This window comes from Malus domestica, chromosome 12 (genome assembly GCF_042453785.1).
Source record: "Malus domestica chromosome 12, GDT2T_hap1".
Classification (NCBI taxonomy): domain Eukaryota; kingdom Viridiplantae; phylum Streptophyta; class Magnoliopsida; order Rosales; family Rosaceae; genus Malus; species Malus domestica.
This window is the reverse complement of record NC_091672.1, coordinates 15,285,934-15,306,342: the sequence shown is the minus strand read 5'-3', so window position 1 is coordinate 15,306,342 and position 20,409 is coordinate 15,285,934. Positions and strand designations below refer to the sequence as shown.

The following is a 20,409-nucleotide window of genomic DNA, read 5'->3' as shown; positions in this document are numbered from 1 at the left end:
CAATATGTCACAATAAATGGAAAGCTGTCCAACAACACATATCAGCGATACAAAAAAATTTCTACAATGAAGCACTGTAATGAGGCAAAATTCCTTCTTCGTGAACTGGGTTACTTTATAGCCTATTAAATACGTGAGCCCTTCTAGGCCTTTCACCCCTTGATTAGCCACTCTACGGAGTGACAATTCATGCACCAATGGGCCCTTGAAGGCCATTCTATTGACATGCTCTAAGTGTCCAAAGCATGATTCCCTAAAGGCAGCACGATGTGCGTCATTAAACTTTTGACGCATGTCTCCTAGCACATGACTTGCTTGAGAAAGTTTGTTAACCCTTCCCTTATACGATTCTTCCTATTTTGTTACTAGCTGAATCCCCTGAGTTGTCATCTCCTGTACACATAACAATATAAGCATTCAACATAACCAAATTCAGCAATATATACCCTGAACACAACCAATGTATACCCTTAACACAACCTGTCAACAAGTTTTCATAACAATACATCTACTATACAAAACTTCATGACTTAAGCAATATCAAATGAATTCATAAAATTAAAAAAGATTTCATCAAAACAAATCATTCCCAACTAAACAATATAACTTCAACAAAACAAAAGTGAACGACATAGCTCTTATACACAACTTGTCAACAACATTTCATAAACCCACATCCAACCCAAATTTCTAAAAAATTCCACAAATATTCACCAATTTCAACTAATTTCATCAACGAATATGCATAATTAACCTTAAAAACTACATTGATTAATAAAATTTACAAAAATAATAGAATTTATTTTTAGGGCTCCACATTTCCAAACTCACCAAATTTCAAATTTTCTCTTTTTGTTGTGCATTGTTGAGGAGTTGTCCCACATTGGTGAGGAACAAGGTTTGCTATGTGCTTATATGATCTTGGGCTACTCCCTATATAGCCAATTGGTTTTATGGTGGAACCCCAATTTCATCATGGTATCAGAGCAAGGTTGTCCACGTGTGAAGCCCAACGGCCACACGCCACATCACCCAGTTATTGTTCACGTGTAGGCTTGAAAACCCGTCACATGTGCAGGGACGTGTTGAGAGTTGTCTCACATTGGTGAGAGACAAGGTTTGCTATGTGCTTATATGATATTGGGTTACTCCCTATATAGCCAATTGGTTTTATGGTGGAACCCCAATTTCATCATTGCAACTCTCACTCTCTTCGAAATTATATTTACATCGGTTTTATTTTATTTTATTTTGAATTAAAATAGGTATTATTCTAAAGTAGATCAAATTTTAATCCCTCAGACAACACAAACCAAGCATAGGAACGTAAATAAAAAGATATTTCATTCCTTACCATTTGGTGCATTTCTCATCATTCTAGTTTCGAAACATGGGGAATGAGGCATACCAAACTCGCCCATTTAGATTTTTGTTTTTTGAGTTAGTTTAAATAAAAAAAAATTGAGATTATATGATTATATTACAGCAAGGTTCTAAGAGATTTATCTCAGTCATCACATATGAGACAGAGGATTAGAAATTCTAAAACGCCAGTGTTCTTAAGATAGAGAATCAGAATATCATAGTTTGCCCTTGAATACATATTTCTCTTAAATTCCAAGTGAAATTAATGCACTACATGCTATAAAACTGACCCAAAGTTTCAGCAGTAGAAACATATATATAAAGCACGACTAAACAACATAGCGATGCAGAATTCGAGCGCCAGAGATGCATGATTTCGTAACAGGATGGTCTTATCAATGCATCAAAAGCTTGAAGTCAATATCATCGGTCACTACTACATAGTCGTATCCAAGAGTAGTGGCTCGAGCATGGAACTCATCGATCTCGCTTTGAGGAACTTGGATCCCAACCAACACATTTGCCCCGGTTTCACCCTATTGCAGAGGAAGGGCAAGTACACAATCAAAGTATTGTTAATAATAAGAAGAAAAAAAAACGAATTTAAATTTCTTACTATAATCATATTGAAATATAAAATCTTTAAAAAGGAAAAGATGTTGAATTACAACCTCTCCGCGGTAGTGGAACAAACTAATATTCCAACGTGGACTAAAAGCGTCCAAGAACTTCATCAGAGCACCGGGTCTTTCTGGGAAGACAAAGCGACAAAGAATCTCATTTTGAAGATTTGATCGGCCCCCCATCTGAATGATGCAAACAAAGTAAACTTAGGACCAAGATGCGCAACTGCAGCCAGGACAGGAAACAAGTCCTTTCTTTTTTAAAAAAAAAAAAATTAAAAAAAAAAAAAATTTACACCGTTGACATAAATGACGTGCTTATTTTTGGGTCAAAAGAAATCAGTCTTGCAATGGAAGACAATTATGAGAATCAAACTCTCGCCATGGCATGGGGGTAAGTGCTGTGTTTGGAACTTGTGACCATCAAAAAATGTCATTTGATCGACTAAACAAAAATGAAATTGCTACTTTTCCACATACTGTATGGTGTTGCTATGGTCGAGCAGCATAGCATGCCACTGTATGGGAAGGGAACATAATTCATATATACACACATGCACATACAAGAAAGACAATTATAAGTAGAAGAATTACCAAGTAACGCAAGTGATCTTTGACTAAGTCACTTTTCGTGAGATTGTAAGTCTTGAGTTGAGAAGACTCCAGGCGCTCTTGCATTTCTTGAAGTTCAGAGGCTGTATGCACACCAACACTGCATATAACGTACAAAGGATAAATAAATATCTCACTTCTGCATGTATTATCAGCCCTAAGTAAGAAAACCATTTGATGGGAGTCAACACGACCGTACTAAACACATCTAAACCAAGCAAAAGAAATTGGCCCTGAATTCGGAAAAAGTAACAACAGTGATCACTAAAACCTTCTTAAGGCTTACCTGTACAATACTATAGCCTCTTTATCAGAATTGTGTCTGTATTTGAATTCACTGATATTCATTGGGCCCACCTGTCAACCAAAGTGATTCAGTTCAAACCATGAAGACAACTTTAATAGGATGGGGAAAACAAAAAAACAATCGACTAAAGCATTATTAGCATATGATGTAGGACAACAGGAATAGATATGAACAGAGAAGAAGATCTGGACACACCCGGCCCTTGGCATCGCACCAAAGGTGTAATGGAAGCACTCCAATAGAGAAATCAGAAAAAAAAAATCACACTGGCCTTCAGCCTCACACTGAAGGTGCATTGGAATCACTCCAAGGTGGTTGCTCCTCACGCACAAGCAGGAAACCCAGAATTTCATTTTACTAATACTTATTTTAAAAGATTAAGAAGTAGACCTTTTGATAGGCTACTAGGTACATGAATCTGGAAAGATCCACATTAATATACTAATTTATGATACCTAATACATTAATATTTTAACATAGAGAGACTCAAAGACTATGAGCTTGCAGAATGCATGTGTAACTTGGCTCCATCAGCATACCAGTTCACAATAATGTTTAAAGCTCCCAGGCTCCTCGGGCATAACAGTTGCGAGTACAGCCTCTTGTTGTCGACCAACATTAGCAAGTTCAGTCACCACTCTCAATTTATCAAAGTTCATATTTGCCCCACTCGTTATTGCAACAACATTTTCTCCTTTAAGACCATAATACTTGCAATAAGCTTCAGCACCGGCAAGAGAAAGAGCACCTGCCGGTTCTAAAATGCTCCTTGTCTCCTCAAACATATCCTGCAAAAGAAGCAATAGGATTGTTAGTTCTAATCTAAGAATTCAAAACTCTCAAATGGTAACCTACTGTTCTGCTCATCATTTCCCTATTGGGTACACTAGCACAATAATTGCATTTGAACCGATCAGTGTCACAAACAGTCAAATAAAGGAAAGAGGTTACTCCTGAACATGAATGAACCAACATTAGCAAGAAGCTCTCTGATGTCGTAAGTGCATTATGGAGCACACATCCCTTTGTATGAGAAAAAACGTCACGGACCAAACTAAAATATCAACATAAAATGACGACCCTAGTATCAAAGCTTGAAGGATTAAATAGAATAACAGCAGAAAAATGGCCCGCCTTGAGGCATTAGAACAAGCCGAAAAGGACCTCGCTACCATATCAGTTATGGTAAGCTTGGTTCAAGGAATTTTTTCCAGCCCATGATGACTTGTCCTAAGTTTATTAGGAATTACAGCCTTAGAGGATTAAAATTATTTACCCAATCGAAGTTGTTTTCCCAATTGGAGTGGTTTCTCAACTGGAGTTGGTCCAATTGGAGAAGGATTCATAACTGGATTCCAATTAGGATTTGTAATCCTTATTGAAGAAGACCTTTATTATGTCTATATAAAGGGGCTATTGCACTAGTTTTGAATTGGAGCAAAACAATAAGTTGTATACTACTCAAGGAGTTAGAGTGAGAGAAGGGCAAAGTGTGTGCGAGAGAAAAGACAAGAAATAAGAGTGTGTATCATGTTCTTGTTCTTTCAAGCTTTTCACCCAGTCTTAATCCTAGAGGCTTGGCAAGATTATTCGTTGTACTCATTATTGATATGGTGAAAGATTGTTGTTGTTGCCCCGTGGACGAAGGCACATAGTTTTGGTGTTGCTAATCTTGGTTATTTGCTTTCGATATCCGAGTTTGTTCTGTTTTTCCCATTCTTAAAAGCAACATTCACAACAACAGAATATTTTTTTGGCCATTTGGACATTCTAATCATACATTTGTAATCCAGTAACCAATATACAGTACATAATTGCCACCAGAAACCACCCATGCAGATACAGAACATTCACTCGACCTGATTATCATATTTAGAAGTCCTCAAGTAAATCCACAATTCCTTATGTGGAAAGACACTAAGGGAGAGGGATATATTCCTTGATTTTAGTAATTGCCAAGATTGTACGACGAGCCCTTTTGTTCTTCACCCAAACACATTCTAACTGCTGCCCAAGAATTTTAGCTTCTGATGCCATGAATTCAATTTCTTCATATGTACGTAAATATGTCAATTCTAAGACAGGTAGCGTATGTACAGTTACAAAGCTAGAAGTAGGTTTACAATCTATAACATGCAAATGCAAGCAGAAGGCTTCTTTAAGAAGCCAACTACCAAAGAATGCATGAGAAGCAAAAGACACTCACCCATGCAAGTTTCAAGACTCGAAAGAAATTTCACCTTTATTGAGCCGCAGATAGCATCGCGGCTGACAAGAACTACACCGTCAACCATGTCCTTGCATAAGCGGAAGGTCTCTTCACCAACCTCTTTCACAGCCACACCATCTGCAAAACCACCCACCTGGTCCAACATTATTCTCTGGCCGTGATGTAGTGACAATGCCAGTGCATTTGCATCAGAGGGCTCCACACCAATAATCTTCACCTGTATAAGAGATGCCACAATCAGCGCTCTTTCAGAATTATATGATGTGAAACTAAAGAATCATTATAAAAAACAAATAAAATATCAAATCTTTCCGAGAAGAAAACCTACGAACTTGAAAAATTCAGTTGCCCAGCAATGTAAACTCAACAGACATAGTAAGAAAGTTGAAAACACCAAAACCAGACAAACCTTTGGAGCAACCCTCTTTACATATGCAGCAATACCAGCTATAAGGCCACCGCCCCCAACAGGCACAAAAATTGCATGCAATGGAGCCTTTGTTTGGCGCATAATTTCCATCCCAACTGTGCCCTGGCCGATAATAACATCCGGGTGATCAAAAGGAGGTATGAAGGTCCTTACCTCCTCCTTTGCCCGCTTCTTAGCATAAGCTTGAGCCTCGTCATATGAATCCCCTATAAGAACAACCGTGGCTCCCAATCTCTCCACCGACTTCCACTATACACAAGCAATATACAATTCAAAAAATTCAGAACGCCAAACCCACATTTTACAATTTCAAAAGCCAAGATCCAAATGAAAAAAAGTACCTTAATCTCCGGCGTGGTGACGGGCATAGCAATCACGGCACTGCATTTCAACTTCTTAGCAGCCAAAGCAACTCCCTGGGCATGGTTTCCGGCCGAAGAGCAAATAACCCCTCGATCCAATTGCTCCCTTGGAAGCTTTGCCATCATGTTGTAAGCCCCACGAAGCTTGAACGAGAAAACCTACACATTCCAACACGAAAACATTCAATCGAAAAATCCCCAAATTTTCCAATCCAAATTCTACTCAAATCAACCATTGGGCAACACACTTACAGGCTGCAAGTCCTCTCTTTTCATCCATAATTTCACCCCCAATCGCTCCGAGAGCTTCGTAGCCAATTCCAATGGAGATTCGATGGCCACGTCATACACCTTGGACGACAGAATGTTCGTCAAGTACTCCATGGCGTCGACAATGTTCCCATTGTCGTTTCCGTCCGTGGCCGAACGGTCGGGCACGGCTCCCAGGAAGCCGGGCGGGTACTGGAGCGAATTGGAGGAAACCCGGTTGGGAGGCGGAGACGGCTTCGTTATGGTTTCCGATGAAGCAGCGGAGGTGGAGGGTTCGGCGGAAATATCGGCAGTCGGTCGGGACAGGGTGGCGGAAACGAAGGGCCGGAGCGGACGGCGGGTGCTGAGGTTGTGCGGCCCGCTGGGGAGGTGATGAGAATGGAGGCGTTTGGAGCGGATGAGGGGGGAATGGGCGGGGCAGAGGTGGAGGGCCTCCATTGTCGGTTGGTTGAAAGTGGCGGCGGCGGCTTTGTTTGCGAAGGAGAGGGGGGAGTCGCAGAGGTTTGGGGGGTTTGCTTCTACTTTCTAGTTTTGGTCACACGCAGTTCACAATTAAGATTGTACGAACGGCAAATGAGAGAGCGACACGTGCAGAAGGTTGGATGGTTATTGGTCTGTTACTCAACAGCCGGGGAGATTATGGGTATCGAGTGCGCGGTTCTTGACCAAAATTTTATAGTAGCTATCTTACAGGAACATTCAGTTGGGACGTGAAGAGATACTCTGTGTTCTGTTGGGGGTCCCACACTGTAGGTCTGTAGGTGTCGGGAAGGGAAATGGAAATGTGCATTGCATTCGTTCCCGAAAGGACACGGAAATGTGCACTGCATTTGCCATGTGCCTGCTTTTTGTTTTTTTTTTTACGTCAATACATAACATGTATTCAATTAAGATATTTCGATTTCTTCTCTCAATCTCTCTCTTCTCTTTTATATTTTATTTCTAACACGTTATCAAAACTCTTAATTCCAGCTGAAGAGAATAAAGAGACAACAGTTGCAGAAAACCCCTTGAAAGATCATATTTCCTGCTCAAACTTCTATAGATATGATATATGTAACTTGCCCTTTATTTCCAACTGCATTTGTTCTAATTATATGCGACTTTCTTTGCAGATTCAGTATTAAAGAAAAAGCAGTGCTCTATACTATGATTGAGATTGCATCGCTTAGTCACCAAGTACAATTGAGTTTGCATTTACTTTATCACAAGCAATCTCATATCTAGCACAATCAATTTTTTGAATCACGGTGCGCTACGCGCGACTTGCACATTTTATTACGGGCATTACGCGCCTGTAAAGATCTTTTATGTATGTCCAAAGTCCAAACCACATGTTTGGCAAGCGTCTCATTTTTGAAAAAGGGATCAATTTGTATTACACAAATTATGAAACAATCTTGATGCATTGTGAGAAAGTTTGAACTAAATGAATAATATTAGATCATGTTAGAAGAAATCCTTGGATATTCCACGTAATAATAAGATACTAATTAAAAAAAAAAACTTTCTATTTGACAAAAAAAAAATATTGTTTTCATGACCACGTAATAGTGAGATACTAATTTAAAAAAAAAAAAAAACTATTTTCAATACAAAATTACTCCTACATTATTATTATTTTTTTAGTACATTGATATTTTTATATTAGGGGAGGGGGAGTTCGGCTAAGCAACACAATGAGCAACCTAATTTGGTATTGAATTCGTCATTCACAAAATTCGAACCTAAGACCTTTCACTTTCAAATGAAGATGAATATCACCAGATTGTAGTATTGAGTGGCACTCCTACATTATTTTAGACTATTTTCGAACTTTTTTGTTTGAAGGGCATTTCTGTCCACTTCATTTTAGTGAAGCCTGTGACCAATAGGGTCTGCCGGCTTTGTATAGAAAAGATAAAAGATTTAGGATTTACTAGCAAAACTGCCCGCGCGTTGCTGCGGGACTTGAATGCACAAATGTTAACTACACGAACTAATAAAAAGAATAGATGAGTGAAAGGTAAAAAAGATAAGGTTGTTTTTGTTTTTGCAGTTATTCTTCCAAGCATAAATGTTGAAAGCAACAAAGATGCAATATGCTTGTTTTCATTAGTTACAGAAAGAGGACACACATATTTTGCCCCTGTAGTTATAATGACAAAATAGATGACCTGCAGTCTAAGCATCTGTTTAAGTAGTTACAAAAAAGAAAGCCAAATGTTCAAAGGAATAAAGATGCAGGATGCAGTTTTCCATTAGTTACAAAAGGAAGATGCAGTCCACACATATTTTGTCCCTATAGTTAAGGTGACAAAATACATGCCCTGCAGCCTAGAAACCTGTTTAAGCAGTTACAAAAAGCTCAAAAAAATGTTTTGACTAAGTTTTCAGCTACACATGTTTTAAAGGCAAAAAACTGCAGAGTAACTTTGTAGCAATTCATCACGGAGAATGTAGTCATTCACTTTTTTGGTGGGCGAACATCTTGAGCACTATAATAAAAAACATGAATCATAGTTTAGTAAACATTGGTATAACAGATGTTATGTAGGTGTGCATGCAAAAAATAAATTGTAATTTACCTATCCTTGGTTTTTTTGGTTTGAGACTTTGTTTTGAGCGCAGCTATCGGTTCTTTATCGGCGGGCTCAATCTTAGGGACAACCAGTTTGTGGAATTCTCTGGCAATTCTAGCAGAATTGGTTACCTCTATTTGCTCGGTGCGAGTTTTTTTGCTGTGAATGAAGGTAGAATTTATAAGGTCTAAGAGAATTGTGATAGGTATGAAAAAAGGAGTCAAAAGACTGGAGCAAAAATATTGGCTAACAATTTTTATATCAACAGCATAATACATATGTTCACCCAAGATAAGCAAGTATATTTATTAAAACTTACACATAAGATGATAACTGAGAGGAAAACTTAACCTGTCTGGTTTGTCTGCTTGATCAATGAACAATGGTCTCTTTGAAGTTTTGAGAGGTACAACCGATTGGGGATGGTGATCTGGCCGCTGGGAAGGTGTCACTGGGGCAGGAGTCGCTTCAGTTATAATTTGTTTTCCTGCAGTGGCAGTAGGCGTTTGTGGGTCGATTGAGGCAATTGCTGTGTTCAAGGGCAGCTGATCTTGAAGCAATCCATAAATGATGAAGTCTGTCTTCCTAAAATCACTGTTTTGATTGCCAAAAGATAGCAAAAATCTTTTTGTCTCGCCCACCAATTTTTTTAGAGGTGGTGGCACCATGAAGGGATCGTCATATCCGTCTTCTATTACCAAAGTGTGGCAAGAAACATGAAGTATCTTTTCAGCGTTCCTTCCTAACATGAGGAAATTGTGCTGATTTGTGCTATCTTCCACTATAAGATTGATTTTGAACCTAAGGAAGAGTTATATATTTTCAGGTTAGGCATTTATCACTACCATTAACATTCTGAAAGTATAGATTGCCAAAAGCATCAAGTCAACAAATTTAACCAGATACCACATAATGGGTGTAAGAATGCTAATGATCACAAAATCCAAAACGAAAAAAAAAAAACCAATATAACTAAACTATTTTTAAGTAAAATAGCACAGGAACCATATGATAGCCACAAAAACATCATCAATCATAAATTTTATAATTGCAAGAAATTTAAAAATGACTAAGCAGCTTAATACAACAGTTAGATGTAAAATAGGTGTAAAAGAAATTACCATGGTTCAGGTAACCTGTTTAATGAACCATGTTCATTGCACTGAAATGCTCCGAAAGTTTTTTTGACAGCTTTATGGCAGAATGGGCACGACTTGTACCACCAACCTCTACTCAAATCAAATCCAATGACAGTCGCTTTGCATTCAAAACTTACATTCTGTTATGGAATCACACAATTTTAAAATAATGAAATACATTTAATCATCGTCTTGTAAACATGAAATATAAATGAATATAGAAGAAAGCAAGATATAGCTAAGTATGAAGCAGTTATAAAATTTATTATTAAAAAGATGTGATTTTTCTTAATAAGTAGGTGATAAGAGACTAACTTTGTGCAAAGCAGGATCAAGTAGAAGGAGCTCATCAATTGTTTTGGACTCAAAATTAGGACTAACAGCACGGTCTGCATACATTTCCGCTGAGGTGCGTAAGGTTTGAACAGGTGATTTCAGATCCTTAAACCTTTGTCATGAATGTTTAGGTTGAGAAAGACAAATTGAAGAAATATAAACAGCAAAGTTATTAAAGGAAGGTTGTCGATTTACTTTTGTTTGTATTGGGTGAGCTGTGGAATCTCTGGATTGAAAATACAAACAGTTGATCCAGTGCTTCCAAGAACAGGGTTTCCTATATATAAAACATAAGAATGAGCAATAGATGGTTTAAGCAGCTAAATAAAGGACGTTGAGGTACAACCTCGGTATTCTTTGACTTTGAGGCTTGTTACAGCAAGGAAGATAGGTGGTGGAAGGGATTTTATTCCACTGTCCTCAAAAGTTGTTGCAGCTTCTCCCCATAAGGTGATCCTAATCGTTTCGCCCCTGTAAGTTTAAAAATATGTGATGTTTTATGTCATTAATATGACGTTTTATGTGCGTAATTTTAACTTAACGCATAGGAATGACCTGATGTCTTGCAAGTTAAGATTCCTCTTCTTCGCAATTCTTGAGCTTTGGACAGTCACGTCTTCAATCGGCTGCACAGCCGTTAAATGACCAAACACATCTGCAAACAATATTTAGCTGTTAAATAACCAAACACATCTATGAATAATATTTAGCGGTGAAAATTATTGCGCACCAAAGGCAATGAATAAATTATAATGATGATTTTAGATGTTAGTGCAACACGCAAAACCAAATTTGTTACCTGTAAGTTCAACATCGTTGTTGATTCTCTTATGAAGTTGATCAAGGTCAATCAAATTGAACCATTGCTTTGGGATCTCCTGATTTGTTTTGTGAATTGGAACGAATGTGGTTCTCCTATTTAATTCAAGCGCCGTAGGATGAGGGACAATTTTGCTCGATGTCCTGTTGTGAACAACACGAAATTTAGTGATCTCATATGCATCGCCGACTGTCAGAAGGTCCAAAAAAAATTGAATGTCTCGAGCATTCACAGTCGCGTGAACTGCATCCCCCTGTTAGAAGGAGAAAATTAAAATAATATAGATTATTAAATGTGCGGGAGAACATTTAATACATGCGGTTTAAGAAGCTAAAAAACAGTGAGGATAGAACAATTATGTTCACAGAGGCGGCATTTAAGATAATACACCATAATAGTAAAGATTACTTTATGAATTGAAATGATAGCAAGTGAAGCAAACTTATAAATAAAGTTTGAATTATATTTTTGTGAGTAAAAAAAAGAAACAAAACAAATTAAGAAAAAGAAGAATTGATTGTCTCTACTTAGTTTTGTTTACACATGCAAAAAAAATTGTTTCAACAGATTTCCATATAATCTTTGTAGTGAAATGCAAGGAGAGGAAAAGTGTCAACAACAGAGTCTAAAATTTGGTTTTGTAAGAACAAAATTTATTGCATCACATGGCATTATATGGAGAAGATGGAATTTTGATTTCTTTTGGATTTGCATGAATGTAGTGGCTCAGTTTAAAAATTGATATCAAGGCCCATGATTGAATCCAATAGAACAATTAACCACACAAACATTAATCATGTGGAAGTGATGTATAATTCGGCAATGAATTGCATAGAGCAATCAGTTCCCAAACTTTAGAGAATGTTTGACCACAAAATTTGTTGTACCAAGAACACAACATGCACACTTGGATACATAAAAAACATAAGCATCTTACGATAACGAAAAAGAGGAAATATTCTCACCTGTTTATCAACAAACACACAATCAAGACTTTGTGGCTGAGGGTCATCTTCGATGGTTTTTGTGATCCACATCCTGCAAACCCTGATTTGGAGCTTGTTTGCTGGCTGGTATGGTATTAGAGAATGAAGCGACATCATCTCGATCAATCTAGATAGAAAAAAATGGAGAAGCAAATTAAATTGAAAAGTTAATGAGCTAATTTATCAAAGTAACGGCACAGTCATGTTTAGAAAAATAAACAAAATGACAAAATAACAATGCAAACTTATAGCTTCATGTAAATGTTTTAAAACATTTTTATGAACTATGTTTTTTGTATAACCATAAGGTATGTCGGAATCATGAGTAATATATGGGGAAGATAAAAATTTTCAACTTTTCTTTAGTTAATCCGTCCCTTTTTTTTTTAACTATAAATGGTTTTCAATTTTACGTATACTCTTACATATGCTGCAGTCCTTGAAAGGTGGCTTCTTGCTTGTTTAATACTAAAAAACAAAATTATACAAAACACATTGAATCTAAACCTTGACTGTGTCTTCAATGGACATCTAACTACGAAATTGAGCTAAGAGGATGAAAAAAATGGCGATCTTATTCTTACCCATGAAAGTTCTCCCAGTACTTTTGTTACCTATCAATTCAGTTATGCTCACAACTCTAAGTTCAGTTGCGACAGTATCGCTGCTCCCCCAGTCATAAAAATAAACTTATAAACAATATTAAGCAGCACTATTTAAGAATCTAAAAACATCCCAAACTAACTACACAGATAGGACAGACACTGAAACATGTAGACATGCAACACAAAATCTGTAATTAGATACCAATCAGAAAATGGCAAAACAAAATTCCTAATCTAACTATCCCTATACTAACAGCACATCCAAGCAAATACAATTATAATGGGGTTTTAGAACAAATAAACCAATCATCCAATTCGAATGGTGTTTCGAACAAATACAACAACCATTCAATTGGAACGGGTTTGGTACAAATACATGCTCAATTATCTCAAGCTTTCATAAATAGAGACATACAGATACATGCATAAAATAGAAAGAAGCCTAGTTCCATTCTAAGCTCAAACGACCAAATGGATGCTTAGTTATTTCAATCTTGACATAAACGGACAGATACAGATACGCAGACTAAATAGGAAGAAACTTAGTTCCAAAATAAGCTCAAACGACAAAAATTGAATTATATATTTAAATTCCAAACATGAAAGCTTCACAAATATAAATAAAAAAAGGTAGATAGCTTATTAGGTTTTGAATAAAAGCGATTGCGTATAATTATATACCTCAAAACGGCATAGAACCAGCTTCTTCTTGCAACGATCCAAATTTCTGAAATCTGCAAACAAAGTAAATCCGTTAACAACTCAGAGAGTTTCAAATTTAAAGACCAAATGTAATGAAATTTTAGCTAAATGACCAAAAGACACACCAAAAAAAAAAAAACAATTTACAAACATTTTTTACCAACAGAACTAATTTGGTTCAATAAAGAATACGAAAGGTTAAGGCCTAAGTCAAATGTTGAGTAAACTGCAAGAGGCCTCGGCCAAGGCCATAATGAACTGGAAATTGACAGGAAGATTAACTTTTATTATGTTTCTTTCCTCATGTAAAGGAAACAGGATGACTAAGTCAAGCTCTTTATCTTCTTCCACTACCCTTAATGTGGTCAAATAAGCAGGACAATAGTAGCAAATGGATATGAGTTTACATGGCAAGTATGTCAGCAATTTTTATTCACATTAGTATAAGTCTTACAGAGCTATAATAATGCAGTCATGAGCTTCGAATCGTTGGCATTTGAATTATAAGGATTCATAATTTCACTTTTAAGATAATATTAACTGTTTACAAAATTAGAAGCAACTGATGGCATAGCATACCGGCTTCAAGTATGCTAAAGTTAGACATAATCTCGGCAAAGAAATATTGCTTAGTAGAAATAAACAGAGTAGATAATTTGTTTGTGCTGAATTTGCAAGTGCTATTAAACTATCAATGATCAGAAGAGAGCAAATGGTGAAAAAGAAACTGAAGAACAAAAAAACAATGATGGATTTGAACACATAGAGAAGAAACTTGTTCCAAAATTATACTACCTAGCAACAGAGGAGCAAAACAATAAATAAAACAGTCTTCAAACATTCTTATCGCACAAATACAGAAGCAACAAAACATGGAGAAACAACCTAGCAAGAGAGGGATATTCAAAGAAACAACCTAGCAAGAGAGGGAGATTCAAAGGATGTAAAGCAGAAAAGGAACCTCAATTCGACTTGCTGAGAAGGAAACAGCAGCAAAGCATGAAGAAAACAGAAATGCGAACAGTGCGACACCCTAAGTTTAAAAGACACGAACCTGACTGTAACAATGTACCAAACAGTGCACTAAACAGATCTATCTTGCTAATACCCAACTAAGCAGGTTATAAACATCCATTACAATTTTATTGAAACAAAAAAAATGTCAATCACAGTTTTAACAAAGGTAATGGGAAACAAACAACAAACAATGATTTCTCAACAGTATTTTACCTGTTGAATCAGAGGACAAAACTGAAAACCCTCTCCTCTCCCATACCTCTCTCAGACATCCTCTGTTCACCAACCCCGTGGGGTAACTCGTTAACCTCAAAAAACGCATGTTGCTCTCTGCTCTCTCTCTTTCTCCTTCCCCACTCATGAAATCGAGGATCTGCAGCAATGACACTGAGATCCCCAGTCCTCCCTCTCCCTCTCTCTCTCGCTGTGTCTCTCTCTCTTTCTATCGGAGGCATGGCCTCCCATCCCCGAAAAGCTCAGTGAATGACAGCAAACGTAAACCCACTGCAATCTGTCACAAACAAACAGGATAAAATTACCCTTCTAACCCAGCCCCAATATGAGGCAAATCCTTACAGCTTTGTTGTAAATAGTGTGAAATCGAGTGGCTCCTTGCTAAACAATATGGACAAATTTACTCTCTGAACTTTTGAGAATTAGCAACCTAACCCAGTCGATTGAAAGGTGTAGCAGCATGTAGTTGAGCCGAAATAGGAGAAAAGAAAGGAGCCGGTTTTAAAAAAAAATCAATCTTCAATGTTAAAGAGGTCAACATCAGATCTGGTATTGTCCTTCTTCTGGTTTTTGTGGATGACATTGCTTTCTCTAGTATTGTTTGTTTTATTTGTATTTTTTTTAGTTATATTTAATTTATGTTTATATTGGGAGGTATCTTTAAGGTTTAATAGAATAGATGAGTGGATAAGGTTTTTCAACTTTTAAATTGTTTTGTTATCACAAAGTGCTAAACTAATCTTATTAAATTAAGGAGTCGGCAAACCACTTACAAAATAATGGACTCAAGGAATAAAAAACAAAAACTGGTCCATTTCCCACTTTCCTAACCCATCTACCCCTAGCTGCAGTAAAATAAAAATTTATTTGCTTGTGCTTTTCTTGCAGCTGCTAAGTTATCAAAAGTGTAAAGGAAGCGCTTCGAAAATTTAATACAACGGAAAAAATTTAGTTGTTGCAATTTAACACCGTCAGATTCCAGGGAAATCATATTATTTTAATAACTCTCAATTTTAAGACCGTCGTGTGTATTTTGCAAAACTAATTCTGCGTAAAAATATTATTTTGAGGATTTATAAGAATGTGGGATTGAAAGAAGAGTGCAGTGTCTTGAAATAAAAGTAACTGTAAAGGAAATTAACAGTTTGTATCATTGAATTGAACTAAAAACATAGTAATGCCATTAAATCTCTACTTTTAGAATTACATCATTGTATATATGGCTTGCTGTAAATAGTAGAATTCAACTAAATACTTTCAATAAGAACAATTGAAGGCATCTAAATGGTAATATTGTTAATTACCAGCCAATTTCTATTAACTAAAAACAGTACGCATATCAACATTAAATAAAAAGCAATTTTTTTGGAAGCTAATCTTTCAAGTATAAATATTCAAAGTAACAAAGATGCAGTATGCTTGTTTCCATAAGTTATAAAAGAAAGTGGTAGTTCACACATATTTTTCCCTTGTAGTTATAGTGACAAAATACAGGCCTTGCAGTCTTAGGCACCTATTTAAGTACTTACAAAAAAGAAAGCCAAATGTTCAAAGGAATAAAGATGTAGGATGCCTGTTTTTGTTAGTTACAAAAGGAAGATGTAGTTGACACATATTTTCCCCTATAGTTAAGGTGACAAAATACATACTCTAGAATCTAGGCACTTGTTTAAGCAGTTACAAAAAACTCAAAAAAAGGTTCTGTTGTTGCTTCAACAACTAAGTTTTCAGCTGTACATGTTTTAAAGGCAAAAAAGGGCAGAGCAACTTTGTGGCAATTTATAATGGAGACTCTAGTCAGTCATTTTTTCGGTGGACGAACATGTTTAGCCCTATAATAAAAAACATGAATCATAGTTTAGTAAACATTGGTATAACAGATGTCACAAACCATAAAATACATATCAAACATCACAGAAATTAGAGAATGCTAAAAAAATTGAGGTCTAATTCACTTTTTCACAGAGAAGAAAATCTAAATAAGGCTGTCCTCTTGATTAAGCTCTGAACAAAAAAAGGTGTATGATTATATACCTTCAAATGCCAAAGAACCAAGTTTTTACTCCAACGATCCAAAATCCTGAAACATAGTAAATCCATTATCAATTCTCAAACATGCTAAACTCAAAGAGAAGGTAAATAACCGTAATCCAATAATCTAAGAACGTGTCAATTTAACAACCATAATCCAGTAATCTGGAAGAACCAGTATCCTTCCCCAACCCCAACACTCACATCATTTTAACATCACAACAAAGCAAAAACACTTACCCTTCAAGGTTCCGAGCCTCACAAAAATGTATGAAGTTCACGCATACATTTTTAGGTCTCAATGCACCTATCCTGCAAAGCAACGAAAATGAAAATGCATTAATACAACTGCCAATATCGATTTTAGTGTTCTGTTTACCGTTGCAACTGAAATCCAAAAATTCTAGAAAAAAGAGGAAGAAGCTTAAGCAGAAAAAAAAAATCATATTTTCAACAACCAAAACCGAATGCCCATTTAATCATGCACGAACGAAAAATCTAAACATAGTGACAAATTAACGAACTAAAAACCTACAAAAAAAACCAAAAAAAAAAAAGAAAAGGAAACTGACCTGAAAACAAAGAATAATACACCCTGATGGTGCGCACCTAAAGAAAGAAAGACACAGATCATGAAGAGAGAGAGAGAGAGAGAGAGAGAGAAGAGAAAGATGATATGTCTCCATATGGTATTCTGGAGCCGAAAGAAAAGCTGCAGACGAAAATAACCTGGAAGGAATCAATTAAAGATAACCATTTAACAACAGAAATTAACAAATCAATTTAAGATTACTAACCCAGGTAGGTCAGCTGCTGTGAAGTTAAAGAGGATCAAGAAGCTCATATGAATGAAAGGATTTTGCTTGCTGCACACATAGATCTGTAAACTCGAGCAAACCCAATGTCAATCAGACCATAGGTCGAAAATCTGAACAAACAAAAAACTGAGCACAAATTAAAAAATCAGAAGTTAGAGAGAAATTTGTGACCCTAATTTATGAAACTGCAGAGATCTGAGATGGAGAGAGAGGGGAACATATTCCAAACGATCCCATATTTTGGAACCGCTTTAAACCAAGCTACCATGAAATTATAGCCAGTTGACAAATCTTCAAATCAGATCGGAACTGTCAGCAAGGGGATGAATTTGCAAATCTGTGAAATCCCGCGCTTTCTCGCTCTGTCTCTCTCTCTGTGTCTCTCTCTATCTCTATCTCAGAGGCAGCATGGCCTCATGCCTGCCCTAAAATCTCCTCACCATCAATCCTAATTTTTGGCAGACCTCCCTCTCCCTTCCTGTCCCTGACATTCCACGTCCTCATCGCCTTCTCTGTCTGTAACTAATCCAGCACCATTGCACAAACCCAGCCCAAGCCTTACCCCCACTCTAGCCCGTTCACTTTCTTGAAACCAACTCTTAAACCCTAGAACTCTGTCTGCTTGCGAGCCGCATGCCTTACTCTCACCAAATCCATTTCTCTGTCTCTCCCTCCCTCCCTCCCTCCCTGAATGACATAGTTTGAGTTACTTTTACTGTATTTGACCCTTTTTTTTTAAAATCACATAATAAACATTTTTCATCATCGTCACAATCATTTTGGGGAACCAAATCTTAAGAAATATAAGAATCACTCCATTTAGTTTACTTGTTCATAAGGGAAAATCTTATATAAAATAACTCGAAATGTATTCAAGGTAGAGCAGCTAAGGATTTAGAAGTTTAGCAATATCTAATTTAAGCATTAGTCTATACTGTATGAACAGAATATATAACACTACCAAATAAAGGAGTTGAAGTGGAGAATCAAACACATACAGACCAATTAACAGAATAAGAATCATTTACCCTTCTCTACACCATGTAAGGTGATTATGGGTTGCCAAAGAGCGGAAAATGTGATTCAGTGCTAAACAAATACACTATACTCCCAGCCATCCAAATCATGAAACCATCATCACCAAATTCTTGAATGGGACCTGTACAATTTCCTAAGCTTTCTGCTCAACAAAAAGAAACCATGAGATGATGAGATTACATAAATCCAAACCACTAAGAAATCAGGTTATACTGTATTTTAAAATTATTTGCAGAGTCGAACTCAGAAATCAGGTTATGCAAAAGTCTAAAAATTAGCAATTAATTTCATTGATCCATATTACAAAATGTATTGGCATATGAAGTGGGATCCCAAAATATAGTTTGAGAACTATATTTGGAATCCTGAGATCATGCACCAACAGAGTCATAGATTACCAAATGCTTTAATCGAAACACAAAATAACTACCAAACATCAAAATTCCAAAAACCTAAAACACAAAGCAAACAATTAGAGTAAAATTAATATTTAGCAAAATTAAATGAACAAACAATGTATACAAATTCTTTTTCCTAGTTCTTGCACATTCTAAATTTGTGGGAACCATATACAATCTTTTTTTTTTTTACAAAATTTATTAAGCGTTTAATTAGCATAACAATATTCAGAATTATAGTGGTTCTCTATGGTGCAATTATAAATAAAAGTGGAAATGTAACGTTGCAATTCAAGTCTATGCACCTGGTTGAATTTAACATGTTTACATATTAATCGTCAGCAATGTAACCATTAACTTTCAAAAACTTTGCCCAAAATCCAATCTTGGGCATGCATTAAACCCAATATAAAACTTGAATTTGTTTATTTGCGCTAAATGTTAATGGGGAAGCAAGATGATGACTTTATTGTTGAAAACCAAAAAAAAATAAGAGAGAGAAAACAAAATAACAGATCTAACGGTTGTAGTGTAAAAGCTGAGAATGTAAATAAAGATGCAGGGAAAAAAATTGAAGATTCAAAGTAGGGGCATCCGAAAACACTTACTCCAATTAGACACAAAAAGTGATGGTGATGAGAAGAGAGAGAAAAGGCAGTCGCTTTGACTTTTCTGGTTTTTAAAGGAAGTAGCTTTCTTTGACCAGCAAAAAAAGGAAGCTTCTTTTCACGTGGCTATGATTTCCTGAGTGTTTGTGACTGGGTATATGGTACTTCCAATTTTTGTGTCAATTATGGTAACCGAGCGAGCTGGACATGGCGGCATGGGATTGAATCCGAAAAGGTGAGAAAAATTAAAAACACAAAGAGGTGTTCATTTTGTCACATTCTGATTACTAAAAATTCAATAAAGCACATTCATTAGTATGGTAGCTTAACTATTTAATTCCATCCCATTAAACTAAAAAAAAACAATTATAAAAAATAAGGGAAAACTATTTGGAAACCTTGTCTAGAGAGAGCTGAGAGAAAGTGACGACTTTTCCTCTCATTCCACTCCCTACTTGATCTCTAAAGTTCATTTAGCATGTAATTGATGTTAAATTGCAAATTGAGTGGTAGCAATTAGCAAAGCTAACGGAAGAATCAAAATGAAAGAAAAAGTATGATCAAAGAAATCAAGATGAAGAATGAAATTTTGTGAACTCACCATTTTTTTCTTTTATATAAAAGATACATCCTATTTGTAGTGAAAACAGGTCCCAGCAACCCCACGGCAACCCCAGTTATGCTGAAGAAGTCTTTTCCTTGACTTTAAAAACATAATTCGTGAAATTATATCTATTAGTTGAGAACAACAACAAATCTTCATGCATAGCTTGTAGAGAAAGACATCAGGCATACAAAAGAACATGCAAGCATAAAATAAAAGAAGCAGGGAAAACCAAAAATACAATTGAATAGAGTGTCAAAAGAAGATGAATAAATGAAAATTACAAAACAGACAAATGATGAGAAAGCAAAGT

General features: G+C 36.2%; 2 protein-coding genes across 9 annotated transcripts; both read right to left on the bottom strand.

Annotated features, from left to right (window-relative positions):
- Positions 1-1,533: 1,533 nt before the first annotated feature.
- Positions 1,534-6,987, bottom strand: LOC103449936 (threonine dehydratase biosynthetic, chloroplastic). Its single transcript, XM_008389259.4, has 9 exons — positions 6,182-6,987; positions 5,909-6,088; positions 5,547-5,816; positions 5,148-5,354; positions 3,447-3,695; positions 2,887-2,957; positions 2,583-2,700; positions 2,037-2,171; positions 1,534-1,901 (listed from the first exon to the last, which is right to left on the bottom strand). Exons 1-9 carry the CDS (start codon positions 6,635-6,637, stop codon positions 1,761-1,763), a joined length of 1,827 nt encoding a protein of 608 aa, XP_008387481.1. The 5' UTR covers positions 6,638-6,987; the 3' UTR covers positions 1,534-1,760.
- A 1,285-nt stretch (positions 6,988-8,272) lies between these two features.
- LOC114820236 (replication protein A 70 kDa DNA-binding subunit B-like) lies at positions 8,273-18,634 on the bottom strand. 8 transcript variants are annotated; one of them, XM_070809994.1, is made up of 15 exons: positions 18,477-18,634; positions 17,428-17,510; positions 16,871-16,942; positions 16,634-16,679; positions 13,328-13,380; positions 12,021-12,168; positions 11,035-11,308; positions 10,791-10,890; positions 10,582-10,706; positions 10,431-10,512; positions 10,215-10,347; positions 9,882-10,039; positions 9,112-9,561; positions 8,767-8,919; positions 8,273-8,676 (listed from the first exon to the last, which is right to left on the bottom strand). In XM_070809994.1, the coding sequence occupies exons 2-15, from the start codon at positions 17,472-17,474 to the stop codon at positions 8,646-8,648; spliced, it is 1,872 nt and encodes a 623-aa protein (XP_070666095.1). In that variant the 5' UTR covers positions 17,475-17,510; positions 18,477-18,634; the 3' UTR covers positions 8,273-8,645. The 8 variants fall into 8 exon arrangements, with proteins under 8 accessions (XP_070666095.1, XP_070666096.1, XP_070666097.1 ...); XM_070809995.1 differs by having other exon boundaries at positions 17,428-17,558; positions 18,477-18,626; XM_070809996.1 differs by lacking the exon at positions 18,477-18,634 and adding an exon at positions 17,620-17,781.
- Between the last annotated feature and the right edge of the window lie 1,775 nt (positions 18,635-20,409).

Excerpts from the sequence above, each read along its gene's own strand:
- LOC103449936 (XM_008389259.4), bottom strand. The coding sequence starts at position 6,637 with ATGGAGGCCCTCCACCTCTGCCCCGCCCATTCCCCCCTCATCCGCTCC. Across the intron at positions 6,089-6,181 it reads AAAGAGAGGACTTGCAGCCT|GTTTTCTCGTTCAAGCTTCG; the intron begins GTAAGTGTGTTG and ends TGGAATGTGTAG. Across the intron at positions 3,696-5,147 it reads CTATCTGCGGCTCAATAAAG|GATATGTTTGAGGAGACAAG; the intron begins GTGAAATTTCTT and ends CTTCTTTTGCAG.
- LOC114820236 (XM_070809993.1), bottom strand. The coding sequence starts at position 17,264 with ATGATCTGTGTCTTTCTTTCTTTAGGTGCGCACCATCAGGGTGTATTA. Across the intron at positions 16,680-16,870 it reads GAGGCTCGGAACCTTGAAGG|GATTTTGGATCGTTGGAGTA; the intron begins GTAAGTGTTTTT and ends ACTATGTTTCAG. Across the intron at positions 10,348-10,430 it reads CTCACCCAATACAAACAAAA|GTTTAAGGATCTGAAATCAC; the intron begins GTAAATCGACAA and ends TTCATGACAAAG.